Source organism: Galleria mellonella, unplaced genomic scaffold (assembly GCF_026898425.1).
Source record: "Galleria mellonella isolate WM207_F2 unplaced genomic scaffold, CSIRO_AGI_GalMel_v1 utg150, whole genome shotgun sequence".
Lineage (NCBI taxonomy): Eukaryota > Metazoa > Arthropoda > Insecta > Lepidoptera > Pyralidae > Galleria > Galleria mellonella.
Genome location: NW_026442002.1, coordinates 33,122 through 53,103, shown reverse-complemented (window position 1 = coordinate 53,103; position 19,982 = coordinate 33,122). Strand labels below are relative to the sequence as shown.

The 19,982-nt window shown below is 40.8% G+C and overlaps 1 protein-coding gene across 1 annotated transcript; it reads left to right on the top strand.

Annotated features, from left to right (window-relative positions):
- Positions 1-1,334: 1,334 nt before the first annotated feature.
- On the top strand, positions 1,335-18,942 carry LOC113509839 (protein toll-like). The gene is made up of 8 exons (XM_052892228.1): positions 1,335-1,512; positions 9,771-9,988; positions 11,384-11,615; positions 12,339-12,587; positions 13,997-14,160; positions 14,285-14,613; positions 14,878-15,214; positions 15,601-18,942. The coding sequence occupies exons 2-8, from the start codon at positions 9,788-9,790 to the stop codon at positions 17,107-17,109; spliced, it is 3,021 nt and encodes a 1,006-aa protein (XP_052748188.1). The 5' UTR covers positions 1,335-1,512; positions 9,771-9,787; the 3' UTR covers positions 17,110-18,942.
- The last annotated feature ends 1,040 nt before the right edge of the window (positions 18,943-19,982 follow it).

Sequence of the window (19,982 nt, the reverse complement as noted above, 5' to 3'; positions counted from 1 at the left end):
ACAGAGGAATAACACCTGAGTCCTCAGGAATGGCAACGCATGGGGGGTATCATAGGCGAAACAGTATACTCTGTTATGTCCATTGTACTGCTTATGTCTATAGGCGACGGTTACCACTTTCCATCAGGTGGACCGTCATGCCATCGGCGCACGGTGTTCCGATTGCTAACAAGCGATGGGCTCACTAGTCCCCATTACTAACCACGTGTCTACACAAGCTGTAATCGAGCGTACCTGTTGCTTGTAAAACACGGAGCAGTACAAAATCTCTTTTTCACAACGAGCTACTTGACACGATATCAGCACCTACTGTGTTACACAAAAAATACTTTTTTGGCAAAAAAGTAAGCAACATGATGTAAAAAAAAAGAATCATCGAAATCCATTCATAATTATGGGAAAAAGCAAGGTCAAATTGATAACCTCCTACTTTTTTTTTTAAATTCGTCGAAAACTATAATGTGAATGCGAATGAATGTGTGTCATTCGACTACTTTTTAAGGTGGATTGAAAACAATAGAAAGAATGTGTCAATAACCATTAGAGAAATACTATTTCCAAATTACGTGCGATTCAGAGTTCGGCCGCTTGCGCGCGCGCATACTAATCAATTGCTAATGGATTGTAGAGACAGATGTACGTTAATGATGTTAGTGCGAGCGGGACAGAGAATGGGGCCGCTACGCGAACGATGTCGTAAACAGCAGTGATGCGCCGTGGAAGACTGCGCCGAGGTGTCGATTGTTTTTATCGACAATTTTAAACATCGAAAAAAAAACAATAATAAATGGTCAATATTTTTCTTAGTGAAAAATTCATGAATTTAAGATCAAAGCTACTTTACATACAACTTCTACATTTCTGTAATAAAAATTTTATAAACAAATACATACTTATCTGGAAAATAAAATAATAATAAACAATACCTATCGCCGTATGGTCCCGGCATATAATAGGCCATCCCTTCCTTTCCTGTGGGTATCGTAAAAGTCGACTAAGGGACGGCGAGGGATGGATAACAGCATCTCACTTAAAAAATCTCTAAAAGTTTAACTGCGGTTGCCAACCTGCCTGAGTACAATTATTTAGAGATTTTTGGAATACCATCAATCACAACTAAAGAGCTTATATTGATAAATCAGGCTAAATTTTGAAATCGGAATGATGTCGAATGGTGTAATGGCGACATCCATTTGACGTCTTTTCAACGTCGTATCGATTTAATCCCAATTCTATCGCTACAAAAATTAACCTGTACATTCTTTCGCTGATCTGACCGCAATGTTATCGATAAAAAAACGTATCGACTCTGCGCCTTACTAATAAATCAAGTACACAACCAGTTACCGAGTTGTGTTATCGGAGACAGGACATACGGATTGTGGAGAGCCATTTGGAAATTCGTGTTATTTTTGTGTGTTTACAATAATATTGTTTCCATGTTGTGTTCAGTGATGTGCTGGACGTGTGGTTTAGGTGTGAGGAGATAGCAGACAGACAGACAGAGAGCACGTGAGTACTGCAGTTGTTTCAATACGAGGTCGCCTAATATCCGGTTGTCTGTTGTGTCTTCGTGTGTCAATAAGCTATCGAGGTGGAGGTTTTATTGCAAAAAATATATACTTTTAAAACGAGTTTGGTAGTTTGTCTGTTCTTCATAGGTATCTACTCGGTCAGTATATATTATATATATATATATATATATATATATATATATATATATATATATATATATATATATATATAGTGTCGAATTCCACTAGAATTAACTATGATGGTTTCCAGATGGAACCGCATGGAGGTCGACCTGAGAGGGTATATTGCTAGCAATGGGGTAGTTACACCCCATTACTAAAATGCCTTCCCCCTGGTCAGTATATAGCGTACCCCGAAGGTAACAATGTTGACGTCGTTGGGATATTTAAATATATATTCCTTAGGGGACCTATTCAACAAAAAAGGGGGAAGGGACCATCAAATCCACGCGGTTCCCCCTCAAAACCATGTTGCTTATTTCTTGTGGAATTGGCCACGATGGGCTAACTGACCTGCCTTTTCATTTTCACCTATCATCCCTCACTAACGCCCCGCCAGCGTATATCGTTTTTTTTTTAAGAATGGATGATAATAAAATGGTAACCCCACCCGCGCTATCAGTATACACCGGCGGGGCACCAGTGAAGGATGATAGGTGAGGATGAAGCAGGTCAGTTAGCACATCGTGACGAATTCAACAAGAATTATTCACAATGGTTTCCAGGGGGAATCACCTGGAGGTCGACCTAATAGGGCATATTGCTAGCAATGGAGCTGTCAAACTCCATTGCTAACAATTGCTTTCCCCCCAAGTGTATACCGTTAGCGCATGCGGGATTACCATTAACTCGTTAAAAAAATGTCATTAAAAAAGGCGGATATAACATACATTTAGACATGTTTTTGTCTTTAGCTAAATACTCCACTCTTTATTCTGGGATGGGAATCAGTAAATTCCAGGGTGGACATGACCCCCTCTCGATGCGCCTACGGTTAATGTGTAGTTTTATCGAATTGACTTGTTTACTAATAAATCAGATAAGAGTAATGTTTAATGAGCACTGCAATAAATAATGTTTATTCCATCAACTTAAACTATGTTGTGAGATTACAACTTAGAATGGCAAACAAGCTGACGGCCCACCTGGTGGAAAGTAGTAACCGTCGCCTATACACATGAGCAGTACCGTGGACATAACAGAGTATACTGTTTCGCCCATGATACCCCCCATGCGTTGCCATTCCTGAGGACTCAGGTGTTATTCCTCTGTGCCCTGTAAATTCATGCCATATCGCACTCTTCAAACCGAAACAGCTATGCAAACACAACTGCTTCACGATAGAAACACGAATGAGACAGAGGTACTCAAGCAAACGACTTTTGTACAAAGTCTCCCTCTGGTGTAGTTGCTTTCTATTATCACTAACAATCGTGTAATGATTTCGGTAAAGTAATTGTAATTGGTAAGGTTCATCCCCGTCATCGTGCCGCTACCAAATGACGACTCGAAGTAGCGCTGTAAACTATAAATAAAATTGTCTGTTGATTTGAATTCTCGTTTGTTTTTTGAGCCCTTTCAAGGTTTATTTTAAAATTTATTTTAATATTGATGTGTTGTTTTGTTGGGAACATGCATCTACTCAATTGATGAATTTTAAAAACAATTACATCTCGAATCCAACGAACATGGAGTGAACAAACAATGTTTGTATGTACTGTATACTATGCCATACTAAAATGACATTTGTAAACTGACTGTAATGTAATTTTTGACAATTATTATTGGTTATTTTGTTGCTACATTTTTTGTTTTATGATATCTTACTTATAAAAAATATTCAACGCAATGTGGTATTGTTGTGAATAAATAAATTAAGAATTGAATTGAATTGGTGTTTGTTATTCACTCATGTTAAAATTGTTGAAAAGTTTTGGTTCACGATACGATCACAATCATATTTGCTACTCGGATAGAGCACAGCTGAGGGTAACATATCTATGTTATAGGATCCTGTTTCTGGTTCACGCGGGAAAGTTACGGGAATTTGTAATGTCCGATGTTTGTAATATCTAATTTTCTTTTTAATTTATTATTAATTATGTTTCCCGGTTTATATTATATCTGGGTACGTACGTAACGTAGTACAATTAATATGTAGGTGTAATATGTATGTACATTTTGATAGTATAAATATTCATTGTTATCCACTTACAATTGGCTACAATTATCACGTATGCGAGATATCTATCATAACTTTCTTGTTGACTTAGTTAACATCGAAAGTCATAAAAAATCATCGCACGAAAATTTTCTCGTGTTAAGTTCATGAGTTAAGTTACACGGACTATTTTCAATTTGCCGCCAAACCGTGAAACAAATGACAAACGAATAAATGATATACTCAGTATTATTGGTAAAGAGTTCCATTTTCAAAATTTTAACAATTTTTTAATTATATTGCTTTCGTGTAGCCAGTTCTAAAAAGTTTCAGTGTAGCCCTTGTGTCCTGCGTTTCGCTAGTATAGTATTATATTATCTGTGCTCACGGTAATTGACACTTAATAGATACAGGGTGGCCCAAAAGTCTTTAGAAAAGTAAAATTTGAATTAAACGAAAACGGCGCGCGTGAGCGGTGCAGGGGAAGCGGGGGCAGTAACTTCGGTTTCTGGGAATTTAGTCGCGATGGAGCGTTTCACCGGAGCGGACCGTGCGTTTTGTGTGCGCGAGTTTTATCAAAACAAAAATTCGGCAACCGTTGCGAGGCGTAAATTTCGAGAACACAAAGGTTTACACAACTTTGATGACACCCCAGCTCTCCAAACGATTAAGAATTGGGTTGCTAAGTTCGAGGAGACCGGTTCGACGTTAGATAAACCGCGGTTGGGTCGCCCAAGGACATCACGTACGGAACAAAACATCGACACAGTGGCACAATCTATTCGTGAAAATCCTACACAGTCAACTCATAAGCGTTCCAGTGCATTAAACGTATCCAGGACATCGTTTCAACGGATTTTGAAGAAAGATTTACTTATGCACCCTTACAAAATTCAGTTGGTGCAAGAATTAAAAGAAACTGATGCTATTCAGAGAGTGAATTATGCTAATGAAATGTTTAATCGGTTTACTTCGTTCAATAACATAATGTTCTCTGATGAGGCACACTTCCACATTAACGGACATGTTAGTAAACAAAATTGCCGCTATTGGAGCCCGATTAATCCAAAACTTAAGCACCAGACGCCCTTACATAGCCCTAAAGTTACAGTTTGGGCCGCTATGTCAGCCCATGGCATCATAGGGCCTTACTTTTTTGAGGACGGCAGAGGGCGTGCTGTTACTGTTACTTCGGAGCGATATGTGGCCATGATCGAGGAGTTTTTCACACAAAAATTGCAAAACTTTCCAGGCTTTAATGCCCGAACATGGTTTCAACAGGATGGAGCAACTTCCCACACCTCCAATACTGCTATGCCCGTTATCCGTCAACTTTTTCCAAACAAAGTTATCTCTAAGAGAGGAGACATTTCCGGGCCACCACGTAGCCCGGATCTGACTCCAATGGATTTTTTTTTGTGGGGCTACATTAAGGCTAAAGTGTACGACTCTAACCCGCGGTCAATTAATGACCTAAAAGAAGACATCCGCAGAGAAATGGCAAGCATTTCAGCAGTGACGTGCCGCGCAGTCATCGACAATTTCAGAAGGCGTTTGCAAGAGTGCCGTGACTGTAACGGATTACATTTGGACGACGTTATTTACAAGAAATAATTCCCGTTTTTCTAGCTATATTTACAAATAAAAATATTATTCATAGTGTAATTAGTTTTATTTTAATTAATTTTTTTTATTACTAAGGACTTATGGGCCACCCTGTATAAGAAGATGGAATAAGATAAGCAATAAGAATGGAATATTAATCGCATGTCAAGTTTAAATGAAATACTTTCGGTATATATAGTCTTGGGGTGAGAGTGGCACGTTTGTCCTCACAAGATTTCGCATTTACAATAACACAACTAGTAGAATGTACAAAAAATACAGTTGTTCTGAGATCGTGTATGTTTTCGAGTCGGTCCTGTCGGCTGTAACAGGTGTATCGAAGCTGTTAGCAGACTGAGAGCGTCACTGTGCTTCTAAGAATCGTTTACCGAGTCTCGCACACGGAGTTCGATCAACAAATTAACACACCAGCCGTCTATATCTATTTCAGGAGTTATGTATTTTTTTTTTATTTTCGATACAATGGAGCGGCAAACAATCTTAGGTGCTAGGATCTTATTTTAGCATATGGGGTCAGCTAAGTTGTTACACGTCGACTCATAGGGATCTTTTGTGCTTCCCCATGCCTTATACCATCGTTTCATAGATCCTATGTGTTACGCTAACGATATCCCGCAGTTTAATATATCTGTAGTCCTAGGTACCAGAATAGTAATATGGGTTTTTTTTTTTAATAATTGGTAATGGAATGGTAACCCCGCCTGCGCGGGAGGAAGGGATTGTTAGTAATGGGGTCTAATAACCTAGTCAGCAATATGTCTTATGAGGTCGACCTCCACGCGGTTCCCCCTGGAAACTATCGTGGTTGATTCTTGTGGAAAAACTGCTCATGTTTTGTTGTTCTGTTCACTTCTACAATATAATAATAAATAATTGTTCTTATTTCCACGTGTTTGGATTGCACGGAGTCAGTGGATGCAGGCCGTTCCTTATGGCGGTCTATGGGGGAGGCTTATGTCCAGCAGTGGACGGATAATGGCTGAAATGTTGATGATTTATTTACACATGTTAAGGTTTGTTTTTTTATTTAACAGGCCAGGTACCCATTCATTTGTTAATACCTTCTACTCAAAGGTTGTCTGGAAGATCGCTCAGCAATAAGACTGCCTTTTGTACTACAACTATACTTATTGATAATTCTTCACCAAGTGCTGCAACATTGGTGCAAATAAAGTGTCAAATAAGTAAACGCTGCCCTTTTACTTTCTCCTTTTGCCATGTATTCGAATATTCCGCCATTAAACTGTAATTGTGATATGACCTTGTGCGTATTTCTATGTCGTCAGATATGTACAACAGTAGCTATGTAGTACTATATACATACATATATCGTTCGCATCATCGCGTGCTCTACATTTAGAAGAGTATGAATGTAACAATGATCGACGCGTCGGTTACCAAGTGACTAACATCTGAACACACATGCCGTCAGACAGCGGACAGTGGACAGTGGACAGTGGACAGTGGGAGTCGCGATATTGTCCACAACTATAGCGGAATATACTTACAACGTGCGAGTTAGAGAGTTTACAACTAACTCATGAGCACGGCGCTGATATTGTATATAAATCTTGTAACAGTAAACAAACTGACCGTCCGTCTAAGTTATATTGAATTATGAAGGGAAGAAAACTTGCTGGATGATTATCATTAGATAATTAGTTAAAAGAAGGGGGAGAGATTGTTAGGGACTGGGACTAAAGGCACCATTATAAGGAACATCAGGTCGATCGCCACGCAGTCGACATGATGTTCCTTATAATGGTGCCGCTAGCAGAAAGTCAAGCAGAATTTTGCCTTTTGAACCCTGAATTTTCTTAAATAAAATTTTGATTTGATTTTATAAAAAAAAAACGCTCCATTTTCAACCTCAAGACGTTTTTTGGTAGATAAAAATGTGCCGCTTATGACTTTAAAAGGACGTCATAATTTGGTTGGTTTAGGACGTCTATTATATTTCATTGCGTAGCTGTGTTTAGGTTTAAAGGGCGGGATATGGCAGTGAAATGACAGGGTACGGGTATGACACCTTAGTTCTCAGGAATGACAGAGCATGAGCACCATGGGCATCACAGGTCATAGGCGACTGTTTCCTTGTGGTAGTGATATAAAAGAAAATAATCTCTCACTGGATAATATTCTGCCAGAGGCTTTCAATTCGGTTATTTTTTTAAAATTTTTTTATTTATTTATTTATTTATTAGTACAAATACGTGTACATGGCGGACTTAATCCTAAAACTTGATTATTATTGAGTTATTTTATTTATTTATTTTATTTATTTACTATATTTTTTTCTGTAAATTGTATTGTCTGATACTGCTTAGTGGTTTGTATTCACACAAATTCATTATTTGTACAGTTAAACTTTTTATGAAAATAGCAACAGCTGAGAGTTTCTTGCCCGTTCTCCTTGGCTGACATTGCGTTCCGAATGGGTGGTAATGAAAAAATATGACTATTTCAATATGTTTAAATATAAGTTTATTTCAATATATTTTTTTTTGTTTTTCCTCTTCAATTAATAAAAGTAAGCAAGTTCGCACGGAGTCAGTGGATGCAGGTGGGTCAGGACCGTTCCTTATGGCAGTCTATGGGGGAGGCTTATGTCCAGCAGTGGACGGGTAATGGCTGGGATGATGATGATGACGATGAACCAAGATGTGTTAAAATTGTCGTAACACTTAGTAAGAGATTAGTAATTTTTTTTATCTATTTTTATTTAGAGGCTCTTATCCTATAAGGATATGTCGGCCTCATCGTACCCTAATTTTATAAAATACCTCACATACTTAAAACATTGATACATAAATACATAATACCCTAGTAGTCTATTTTGATAAAGGGAAGAGATTAGTCATATTTAATATATGACAACGTTCCACTATATTTTTTAATGGAATGGTAGCCCCGCCCGCGCTATCGGTATACACTGACGAGGCACCAGTGGAAGATGATAGGTGAGGATGAATGCAGGTCCGTTGGCCCACCGTGATGTTTTTGTTTGTTTTCAAAAGTTCTTTATTTATCATAAGTGATTACAAATACAATAAATTCCAGTGTACGTAGAATAGTGCCTAGAATTTACAATCGGCCATAAATCGTTTGGGTAATCGAGTTATATGCACTCCTTCAAACATTTGTACAAAAGTCGATTGCTTGGGTACCTCTGTCCCCATTCGTGTTTCTACCGTGAAGCATTTGTGTTTGCATGGCTGTGTTTCGGTTTGAAAGGTGGGATATGGCGTGAATTTAATGGATACAGAGGAATAACACCTGAGTCCTCAGGAATGGCAACGCATGGGGGGTATCATGGGCGAAACAGTATACTCTGTTATGTGCATGATACTGCTCATGTCTATAGGCGACGGTTGCCACTTTCCATCACATAAAAACTTACATTACATGATGTAACTTATTAATTATAATCATAAAATAAACACAAAATGCTTTGTAAATTATGCATTATAACAAAAATCATACAATTAATTTTGGCAGATGAATTAACCATGATGGTGGTCGACCTGAGAGGGTACATTGCTAGCAATGAAACTATTAGACCTCAGTACTAACAATCCCTGGCCCCCCACGTCCCACTATTGGGCACCGGCAGGCGGTGTCTCGTCTCAAGCTCGGCTCGATTATTCGTTGAAACTGATACAGTACATATAGTACAATAGATATAATATCAAATAGTTTAATCTGATACTAAAAGAAGGAGAATCTATCTCTATTTACTTATTTATTTTTGTGCCTTTTACTTTGTGTAACGCAACTATGAAGCTTCCATTGTTCGTAGATACATTACATTTACCATATGAAGAATTGATTCAATTAATCATTCATCTGCGTTCTAAATTCGAAAAAGCAGTTTATTTCAATTCGGAATTCGTGTTCTAAATGTAAAATTTAAAAGATTAAATATAGAACGCAAAATTATGTATTAATAATTTAAATAGTAAACTGTAGTAGTTGTAGTAGCAGTTGAACGCTCGCAATGAACGGTGATCTCAGAACGCAATAAATGTATTTACATTTGGAACGTGTTCTAAATTCAAATTTCAATTTAAATTTGATCGCGGAATTATGTAGATTTCGTTGTGTAAAAAAAATTGCATCCTTAAGCGTCACTAAATTAACATGGGACTACAGTATCACGAAATAAAAAATTAGGTCGCTCTCCCCACGGTTCTTCTTGGGAACTATCGCGACTAGTTCCATCTCGATCAGCTAATTAATCTGCACTGGCCTGCTATGAATTGACAAGAATAGCAACTGATGGTGTATCTTTCGTCCTCTTTTTACTAATTATATTTGCATAAGAAGAAAGGAGACAACCGTATGATTTACAGTTTTTATTTTATCATTTCTTCTATGTAATTCCTTGTTCTTAGGTTTCATGTGCCTGATGAAATAAAAGTGTAATCGTATATTTCGTGTTGTTGCAGCCGAGCGCCGACCACCGATGCGGTCGCGGTCCGCGGCGGCGGCGGCGCTGGTGGCGGCGCTGGCGGCGGCGCTGGTGGGGCCGGTGCGCGCGTTCGACTGCCCGGCGCCGTGCTCGTGCGGCTACGCCGGCGACCAGCGCGAGTACACGTGCCAGCTGCCGTCCGCCAACGTCACCGTCACCGCGCAGATCAACAGCTACGCTGACGTCCGCTGCACGGTGGGTGCAGCTGTGACATCTTTTCTCTCACTAGACTTTGTCCAAAAGTCGTCTGCATGCGTCTCTGTCCCACTCGTGTTTCTGCTGTGAAGCAGCTGTACTTGAACAGCTGTGTTTCAGTTCGAAGGCTGGGATATGGCAATGAATTTACAGGGTACAAAGGCACTATATCCTGTGATGAGCATGAAGCTGTTTATGTCTATAGGCGACGGTTGCTGCTTTCCATGTGCCGTGTTTTTAGCTTGTTTGTCGTTCTAAGGATTATAAAAAAAAGGATGCCACCTCATGTATTGCATAGTTCTATTCAGTCTCGTTTGCCGTCTGGTCCCGACATAGATTTTTTTTTTAAATGGATAATGTAATGGTAACCCCGCCCGCGCTATCGGTATACACTGCCGGGGCACCGGTGAGGGATGATAGGTGAGGATGAAGCAGGTCAGTTAGCCCATCGTGACGAATTCAACAAAATCCCGGCATAGAGTAGTCACCCCTTTCTTTCCCGTTGGTATCGTAAGAGACAAGTGAGGGAGTTTAATAATCGAAGGATGGACAGTAGCGTCCCTCTTAAAACATCATCAAAAGCCAATCTGCGGTTGCCAATCTGCTTGCCTAGCATGACAACTACTGGCAAAATTACCCAATGGTAAACTGCACTGAGGAAGGTCCTGTTCCTTATGGCAGTCTACGGAAGAAGCCTATGTTCAGCAGCGGACAGAGAACGGCTGATATGAGCCAGTTTAAAACTAAATGAATGTGTTGTATTTGTATTGTATTGTAAAATCTTTACTGTACATAATTTACATTGGACACATTAAAAGATTTAATATCCAATGGCGGACTTATTCCATAGAGGGAGCTCTCACAGTCAACATTTGAGAAGCTGAAAGAAAACTGTAGAATGTTCAAGGACAAAAACCGTACAGCTAAAGACAGAGTCAATGATATCTAGTTACAGTTGAACATTTAATACAATAAAAAGTAATTGTACACACCTATATATGTAAAATAATAATAATACATGTTGTATGTTACGCGAACATAGGAAGCAATCCGATAAATATGAACTTGGAAGCTCTTAAAAAGGGTACGCTGAGTAGTTTTGTGGAATGAATATGGTACAACCACTGTTTGGAATCAACCTCCAGCAGCAGTATTTCCGAACCGATACGACAACATAACTTTCAAGAAAAGAACATATTCCTTTTTAAAAAGTCGGCAGGACACTTGTAATGCCTCTGGTGTTGCGGGTGATCATGGTGTCACTTACCATCAGGTGAGCCGCATGCTCGTTTGCCCTCTATAAAAGCAAATGGTATCCTGCTCGCCCCCTTAACTTTGTCCTATGACAAGAGTGTTCTTTTTTTTTTCATTTGCTTATAAATGCGTGACCCGCAGGGCGGAGTGATCCGCTGCCCCGAGCTGCCGCACATAGCGGTGGGCCGCAACGACACGCTGAGGAGCTTCAGCGTGTCGCAGTGCGAGCTGGGCGGGCCGCTGGCGTGCGTGCTGGGCGCGCTGGGCGCGCGCGCGGCCGGCGCGCTGCTCGTGCGCGCGCCCGGCACGCCGCTGCGCGCCCGCCACGTGGCCGGCCTGCGCGCGCTCACCAGCTTGCGGCTCCTCGACGCCGGTCAGTTGCCGTGCGAGCGGCCACAACTACAGTTTACACAATTATTTGTAATGTGAAATTGAGTTTGTTACCTCTTAGCCTCTCACCTCTTTACGGTCTTAACGGCTCGACAAATCACTATGAAATTTAGTATATACGTACTATACGGGTGGAGAACGTAGACTGCATTTAATCCCGGTGAGTGAGTACAGCGCAGTCCCGAGGATATAGTCGCAGGTAAAAATATACACATCACTAGAGGGAGGCTTTGTACAAAAGTCGATTGCTTGGGTACCTCTGTCCCATCCGTGTTTCAACCGTGAAGCAGTTGTGTTTGCATGGCTGTGTTTCGGTTTGAAGGGTGGGATATGGCGTGAATTTACAGAGTACAGAGGAATAACACCCGAGTCCATAGGAATGGTCACGCATGGGGGGTATCATGTACCAAACAGTATACATGATACTGCTCATGTGTATAGGCGACGGTTACCGCTTTACATCAGGCGGGCCGTCAGCTTGTTCGCTATTCTAAGTTGTATAAAAAAATATTTTGTAAAATTAACTAACATGTTAATATAACATGTAGGGTTTACCGTAGTAGGATATCCATGCTGTAACCAGCTGCAATGAAACTAGGTATAGCTACTATTTCCAATGCAGAAGGTAATTTTTTATTATGTCGGTCCCACGGACAATGTCATAGGTAAAATATAGTATGATTATTTTGTTAAATGTTCATTCTAGCCGCCCAAACCACTGTGCCGTACGAAGCGCTGCAAGTATTGCCCTCCCTCACGGACTTCAGACTGCGAGGAGCTAACTTGACCCTCAGCGAGGAGGGCTTCCAGTCCGGTGGCTCGCTGCAGCACGTGGAACTGTCCAGTGACAATATCCGTGAACTGCCGGCCGGCGGGTTCCGAGGGCTGGACAAGCTACCACAGCTCCACCTGTGGGATAATCTTATTGAACAACTCCATCCTGATGCGTTTCAAGGTTCGTAGCTGGATTTTCATTTAACATGTAATAACAAATAAGCTGACGGCCCGCCTGATGAGCAGCAGTAACCGTGGTCTACATCCTGAACACATGAGCTACATCCTGAACCTCAGAGACTATAATGCGACTTCCATTATTATTCCAGCTTTTAACTCGTCCACTGCTAAACTTAAGCCTTCCCCATAAACACAGTGTTGCCACGCTTGGCAGGCAGGTTGGCAACCTCAGTTAGACTTTTAAAAATGTTTTAAGAGGGACACTGTTGCCAATCCGTCTACCAGCAGTAAGTTCCTTTTGTCGTCTTTTACGACACCCACGGGAAAGGAAGGTGTGGCCTATTATAATCCGGGACAACATTCGTTACCCTTCTAAGGACTAAGGCGTTATACCTCCGTGTCATGTTATTTCACTGCCAAGACAACAAACTAAACCACTAACAGATTCTCACGAATAACAGATTTTCCCAAGACACTACAGCATGGGGTTCTTCAAAATGGGGGTAAAGTGGTTTCTTCAGGGCCGGTAACGCGCGCGTAATACCTCTGGTATTGCAGGCGTTCATAGGCTACGGTAACCGCTTACCATCAGGTGGGCCGTATGCTTGTTTGCCACCTCAGTGGTATAAAAAAAAAGAATAGTAACAAAACAGATTAGTTCGACGAAACTGATACATGAAGCAACAGAGGCTATGTTAATAGAATTGAACAAAAAGAAAGAAAGAACACCCCGGAGTGGACACTCCAGGGTCCAGGGGTACTCAGTACGATATCGGTGTCACGTCACAGACTAAACAGTGGTGATGACATTGATGAGTACGTGAGTGTAAATATTGTAGTTGGTGACTACAGGCCTAGTGAGTCAGCGCGTGCCATAGCTCGATAAGATCCTCCGGCCGCTCGCATTCCGCATTCGCGCTGCTACTAACTACTGCAAAACAAGTTTACAACATCGACGAGAGGAACGTTCAGATTCATACATGTTAGATGGAGATTCAATAGATACATTCGCTGCTGTCCAGTCGCTGTGGCGGGTAATACTAATTTAAAAGTGTACGTAATTTAAGAGATTGCCCAGATACAGGCTCGATCCATATGGGGACCATGGACCCATATGGTGAAAACGGTATGGCAACCCCGCCTGCGCTAACGGGATACGCTGGCGGAGCACCAGTGAAGGGTGATAGATGAGAATGAAAACAGGCCAGTTAGTCCATCATGATGAATTCATCAGGAATTAACCATGATAGTTTCCATGGGGAACCGCGAGGAGGTCGACCTGGTTGGGTATATTGCTAGCAATGTGTTTTTTTTTTTTTTTATGTCTCCTTTACTAACAATCCCTGTTCCCCCGCTATAGGGAGTTGTAATTACGATGATGGGTTTCATGGTATAAGTGACATTTCGCAGGCTTGGACTCGTTGGAGCGGCTGGACGTGAGTCGCAACCGACTCCGTGTGCTGCCCACCAACGCGTTCGTGAACACTCCCAAGTTAAAACAGATCACATTCTTCGCCAATCCCCTGGAAGAGATAGCCACTGACGTGTTTGCTGGACTACAGTTTCTGGAGAAGGTACTTTCTTTTTCTTTTTTTTTTTTATAAATATAATATAAATTATACATGTTACATATGACAACACAACACAGAAATAAAGATTACACAATTATACCTTTTATTTATTTTTATCAATTTACAGGTAACAGCGTTTGACAACCGCGCCAATCTGAAACTCAGTCCGCGCTCGTTCGCCAATCTTCCCGCTCTGAAAAGTGTACGACTCACGAAATGCAGAATCTACGAATTGTCCCCTGACACCTTTCACAACTCGTCAGCGATCACAAGCCTGCAACTCAGCGGCAACAGCATAAGCGCTCTACCAGCTGCATTGTTCAGAGACCAGATCAAACTTGAGTCGTTGCAGCTGAATGATAACAAGATACAAACGTTGAGGTCGGACGTGTTCTGGCCTCTCAAGCAGCTGAAAGACTTAAATCTGGATAAGAATCTTATTGAAGTGCTGCCTGGGTTAGTATTTTTTTATTATTTATTTATTTTTTATTTTAATCGACTACAAATTAAAAAAAAAAGATATTTAAGATACGATGGAAACTCGAAATAAAATGATTACACTAAACCACGTGGTGGTAGGAGGTTGGTATATGCTGGCGGGGCACCAATGAGGGACGATAAGTGAGGAAGAAAGCAGCTCAGTTAGTCCATCATGACGTGACGATTTGTTTAGTAAATTCCAAAATCATTCAATGATGTATTAAATTTTTTTTTTTTCAGACAACTATTCTCTGGGTTGACGCGATTGAAATCAATTCGAATCACCAACAACAGATTGAAGTTGATCGCTAGTGACGCGTTCAACGACGCAGGCGGCCTGGAGACGATCTACCTCTCCAACAACTCACTAACTCTCCGCCTCGATGGCGTCGAAATGCCCGATAAAGTCTCTACTTACGAGGAATTCGAGCTGCAGTCCCCGTTCAGTTCGTTGTTGCAGCTCAGAGAACTGGACCTCAGCAGCAACTCCATCACGTCCATATTCAGCGATTGGAGGTTCGTTTTGTTGAATCTGAAGAAATTAAACTTGGCCTGGAACCAGATCGGCGAACTAACGGTGAGTATCCTTGAATATTTTGAGTAGGAGTATGTTTGATTTGAATTTGGAATTAGAAATGGTTAACAAGCTCACGGTCACCATGTAAATCACAGGTACTGTGGTTACCGTACATGTGTTGTGATTCCTGACGACTAGAAACCTTAGTCTCTCTCTCTCTCTCCCTCACTCCCCGATATCGTAAACTTATTGAAAATAAAATGCAGCCCATATTACTTGCTGATAATGTGGCTTTGTATAGTTCAAGAATATTTATAATTAGTCAACTTTCTAGACTTAGTAGTATTAGCTGTGCGTTGATAGTCAGTCTAGGTGTCAGATAACATAGTACTAGATATACAAACATTATGTAGTACAGAAGTAATCGTATTCTTTTTCCTTTTCAGGGTGCCGACATCCAATTCTTGGGCTCTGAAATCACTATAGACCTTCGACACAACAACATAACCAACGTGGAAGTGATGGAAATGCCGCCCTGGCTCGCCGGAACTGGGTCTGCAACGAAATCCAAGGTGTTGCTCGACGATAACCCTTTCAACTGCGACTGTAACATGTACTCCTTCATCAGACGTCTCCAAGGTCTGTCTACAGCCGTCACCGCTGAGCCAAAACTGATTCCGGACGGGGCACGATGTGCAGCTCCGAACCATGTCAAAGGTGTCCCCATTCGCACGCTGCAGCCGGATGTGTTAACATGTAATCTACCAGCAGACGACTGCCCAACTGATTGCTCCTGCAATTTGAGACCAGCCACTAGTGAACTCGAATTTACCTGCCTTACTCTACCCAAACTGCCGGAACCTTCGTCTTATGGTTTATCAGCGACCAAACTCCGTCTAAATCGGCCTTCGACTAATTTGCTAGATCTACCAAAACACGTTACCACTTTGATTCTTACAAACGACAATCTGACAAAGGTACCGCTAGTGCCTTTTACTTTAAAAGAACTGGACCTGTCTGGGAATCTCCTGTCAAGAGTTCCATCGAAGTTACTGAAAGCGAACATCACTTTACGTCTGGCGAATAATCCGTTGAACTGCGACTGCGATCACATCGACGACGTTGTACTGTTACAAAGCAGTGAAGCGAAGGTCGCCGACGCGGCGAACGTCACGTGCATAGGAGGTGAAACGCCGTGGCTGGTGGACGCGGGCAGGTTGTGCGCGGTCCGACGCGCCGCCATACTGGGCGGCGCCCTCGCCGCACTTGGCATAATAGCGGCTATAGCCGCCGCTCTAGTCTACAAGTATTCGTCTGAAATTAAATTGCTCATATACTCCCGGGAGTGGCTGCGGTGGATGATACGAGAGGAAGACGTGGACCGCGATAAAATCTATGACGCGTTCGTTTCGTTCTCACATAAAGATGCGAGATTCGTCGCGGAACAACTGCTTCCGGGACTGGAGAACGGACCGAGGCCTTTCAAGATCTGTGTGCACTACCGAGACTGGGTCATCGGGGAGTGGATCCCGGCGCAGATCGCGAGCTCCGTGGAACAATCGCGGCGGACTATCATAGTGCTGTCCAAGAACTTTGTGGATTCCGTTTGGGGCAAAATGGAGTTCAGGGTGGCTCACTTGAGTGCTCAGAAGGAGAAGAGAACTAGAGTGGTCGTTGTACTTCTAGAGGACGCTCCGCCCGATGACCAGCTGGACGCGGAACTTCGGGCGTATCTGAAAACTAATACGTATGTCAAGTGGGGCGATCCTTGGTTCTGGGAGAAGATGAAGGTCGCTCTGGCTGGCAAGAGAGTTGATAAGAAGGCGGAGAAACGCGCCCGGCACATGGGAGAGAAGATCACGAAAGGCGGCCTGAACGCTCGCCTGAACAGTGAGGGGAAAATTATCAATGACAATAAGGCAGAGAAAACTGCTTTCACTCCGCCTTCTCTGTGATATGGTGTTTTAATTTCAATTTTACGTGTATATTATAAGGTTCAAATTACCTCGTTTCCCAAATCTGCGGAAATATGGTGCTTAAAATGGTAACTATTCGGAGCATGTCTCTCGAGGTTTAGGTAGTACAAATGTTAAAGCAATATAGCCTTTATTCAAAATAAAATAAAGCTTATATTAAAAAGGACGAGCTAGTCGAGCTTATCATTGCAATATAGACTTTATTTAGATTATTATTATGCTTTATTTTAGATTTTATTGTATTTGAGCCAATATTTGATAATATTTTTTAAAGAAATCTAAGCTTTATCTATAGGAGATAGTGTAGAATATTAATTGACTACACATTTGAGCCAAAATATTACTCATGTTAGTGTTAATTGAGATTATATGCAAACAGCTATAAAAATAGATGTACAATGCGATATTGGAAGCGTGTATCGGGCAGGGTGTACACTGACTTATGATGATTAGATAGGCCGTGATCTAGCTCTGAGGGAGGAGTCCACAGTTTCCGGAGACCTAGCAGGCCGGCGTGCATGCATGACGCGACTCACGACAGTGGATCTGACAAGAGATGTATGATGCATGTAAGGCGCCCGCTCCTCTCTGCGTGCGCTGATAGTAAAGTGAATCTCTATGCGATCAATCTCATTGTAACTGGTTTGTTTTCTCTTATATACAGAATGGACGCCACATCGTCGACTAACTAACGCTCAGGTAGTACGTGTTTGTTTTACAAGCAGTGGCGTAGCTACCGGAGGGCTAGGCGGGGCCGCGCCCCGGGACCTCCAAGCTTCCAAGCTCGGGGGACTTACAAGCTTGGACTGCTTTACGACCCATAAATTGAACTAGTAAACATTTCTTTCACATTCAAAATATATATAAACCAATAATGGCAACTTATTTGAAAAAAAATACATTTTGTGCAGCTATGTTTTGTAAAGAAAATCTGAAACTACATACTTCAAAAAAGTTCCTTGTTTTATAATTGTCTATTTGACCATAGTAACAAATGAAACCGTAAAGCTATCTATTTATAGAAAAATGAGCCATGTTCTAGAGGTATAAGATTTATTTTTATTTGCCTAGTTTGTAAGGTTTATCTCTGAGGTGCTTAGGTATTAATTATATATTTACCTGTATTGTATTCTCTCTATCAATTTCTTTAGCCATTATTTTCTGATCTTAATTTTTAATTTGCACTGAAATTAGAATTCCGTCCTACAATAGTCAAGTTTTATGCTATTATTTTGTATACACTGCGCCATCTAGTTCTTTAGTACTACTACTACTGTGTAGTACTGTGGTTTTACTATCGGTACGGATAGATGGCGTGGTATATAGTAATTAAGTATTTAATTTTTGTTTGACATAAATTACAGCGGCTTATTTGGTTTCTTCATAGCACTTGCATAATACATTTGTTAAGTTTTAGTACGTTGTTATAATTATGTCGAATTACAAACAGAACTGATTTATAGTAGTAAAATTACAATATTAACTGTTATATTGTTACCTAAACATTCAAAGCTTGTTCAACTGTGCATATCCATATATCTAGGTTTAACATATACAAGTGTACGATAATATCTCTCTATAAACACTTCGGCGATACAAAGTTGTGTTAATTTTGTCGAAGTATTTATAGAGAGTTTAATTTTGTGCATGCATAAGTCTAGTTCTGCATTCTGACCAATCGGTGTCGCTGTACCATTAATACATGTTGGGAATTTGTCAGCGCTTCATTTACATGTATAAAAATGTAAAATGTATATATTGTTTGTACATGTACGTATATAAGGTTCAAGAAATATAAAATATAAAAAAGTGTATGTGATTTTAATTGCTTTTACTGGTACAAATGTTAACCCCACTTACGTTAACAGTATACGAGTCTGCGGACGAGAAAGTTCAGCAGTGGACAGGTAATGGCTGAAATGACGATGCATTGACTTAAGCCTAAGAAATGGTTTATACGTCCATACGTCCTTATAATATTCGAGGAATTATCTCGTACCTTCTAAAATGTTAAGGATTCAAATATTCTGTCATTAGCTCATCTGAAAAATTTAAAGCTATATTTCTCCTCTAAATGTACCTTCAAATATCAACTCAGCGACATGAGATGATGATTACCAGATGTAAATATATATATATATATATATATATATATATACACCGAGACATAGTTACATCATATTGAGATCACACTGTGGTGCCACCTTAATACACCTTAGTCTTCAGGAATGGCAACGTATGAAGGGTATCTAAGCGATACAGTGCACTCTGACACTCTGTTATGTCGTTATGGCCATGGAACTACTATTCATGTATATAGGTGACAGTTACCACTTTTCATTAGACGGCCCATCAGCTTGCATATTAAATAGGAATACCCTAAATCGAAAGAGATGGTCAGCCCGGACATCAGTACATTTCACGCGTCGCCTTTCTTGAGGGCTATGATACTTCAGATATTTCACTGAAAACCACGAGGGAACTCCCCTCACCCCCCCCCTCCCCACCTGTGTGGATGGGGTGAGAAAGGAGTGGGGGGGAGAGTTTTGTTAGTAACTGCTACACTCGGCAGGCAGGTGGGTAGGTAAGTAAGTAAACATACAGTAATTAGCTGTATATTCCTACCAAGTGCCGACGAAACACTTGCGACACTCATGGAATAGAAAAAGCGACACTGCCAGTACTACACAACACACAGAAAGAGGAATGAATGAATTAGAAGAAGTTTAATTTCCTTATGAGCTAACGATCAGGCAGACGTAACAGGTGAGATGAGGAAAAGGAAAAAAAAAAAAAAAAAAAAAAAAAAAAAAAAAATATATATATATATATATATATATATATAACAGCGT

Excerpts from the sequence above, each read along its gene's own strand:
- LOC113509839 (XM_052892228.1), top strand. The coding sequence starts at position 9,788 with ATGCGGTCGCGGTCCGCGGCGGCGGCGGCGCTGGTGGCGGCGCTGGCG. Across the intron at positions 11,616-12,338 it reads CTTGCGGCTCCTCGACGCCG|CCGCCCAAACCACTGTGCCG; the intron begins GTCAGTTGCCGT and ends TGTTCATTCTAG. Across the intron at positions 14,161-14,284 it reads GACTACAGTTTCTGGAGAAG|GTAACAGCGTTTGACAACCG; the intron begins GTACTTTCTTTT and ends ATCAATTTACAG.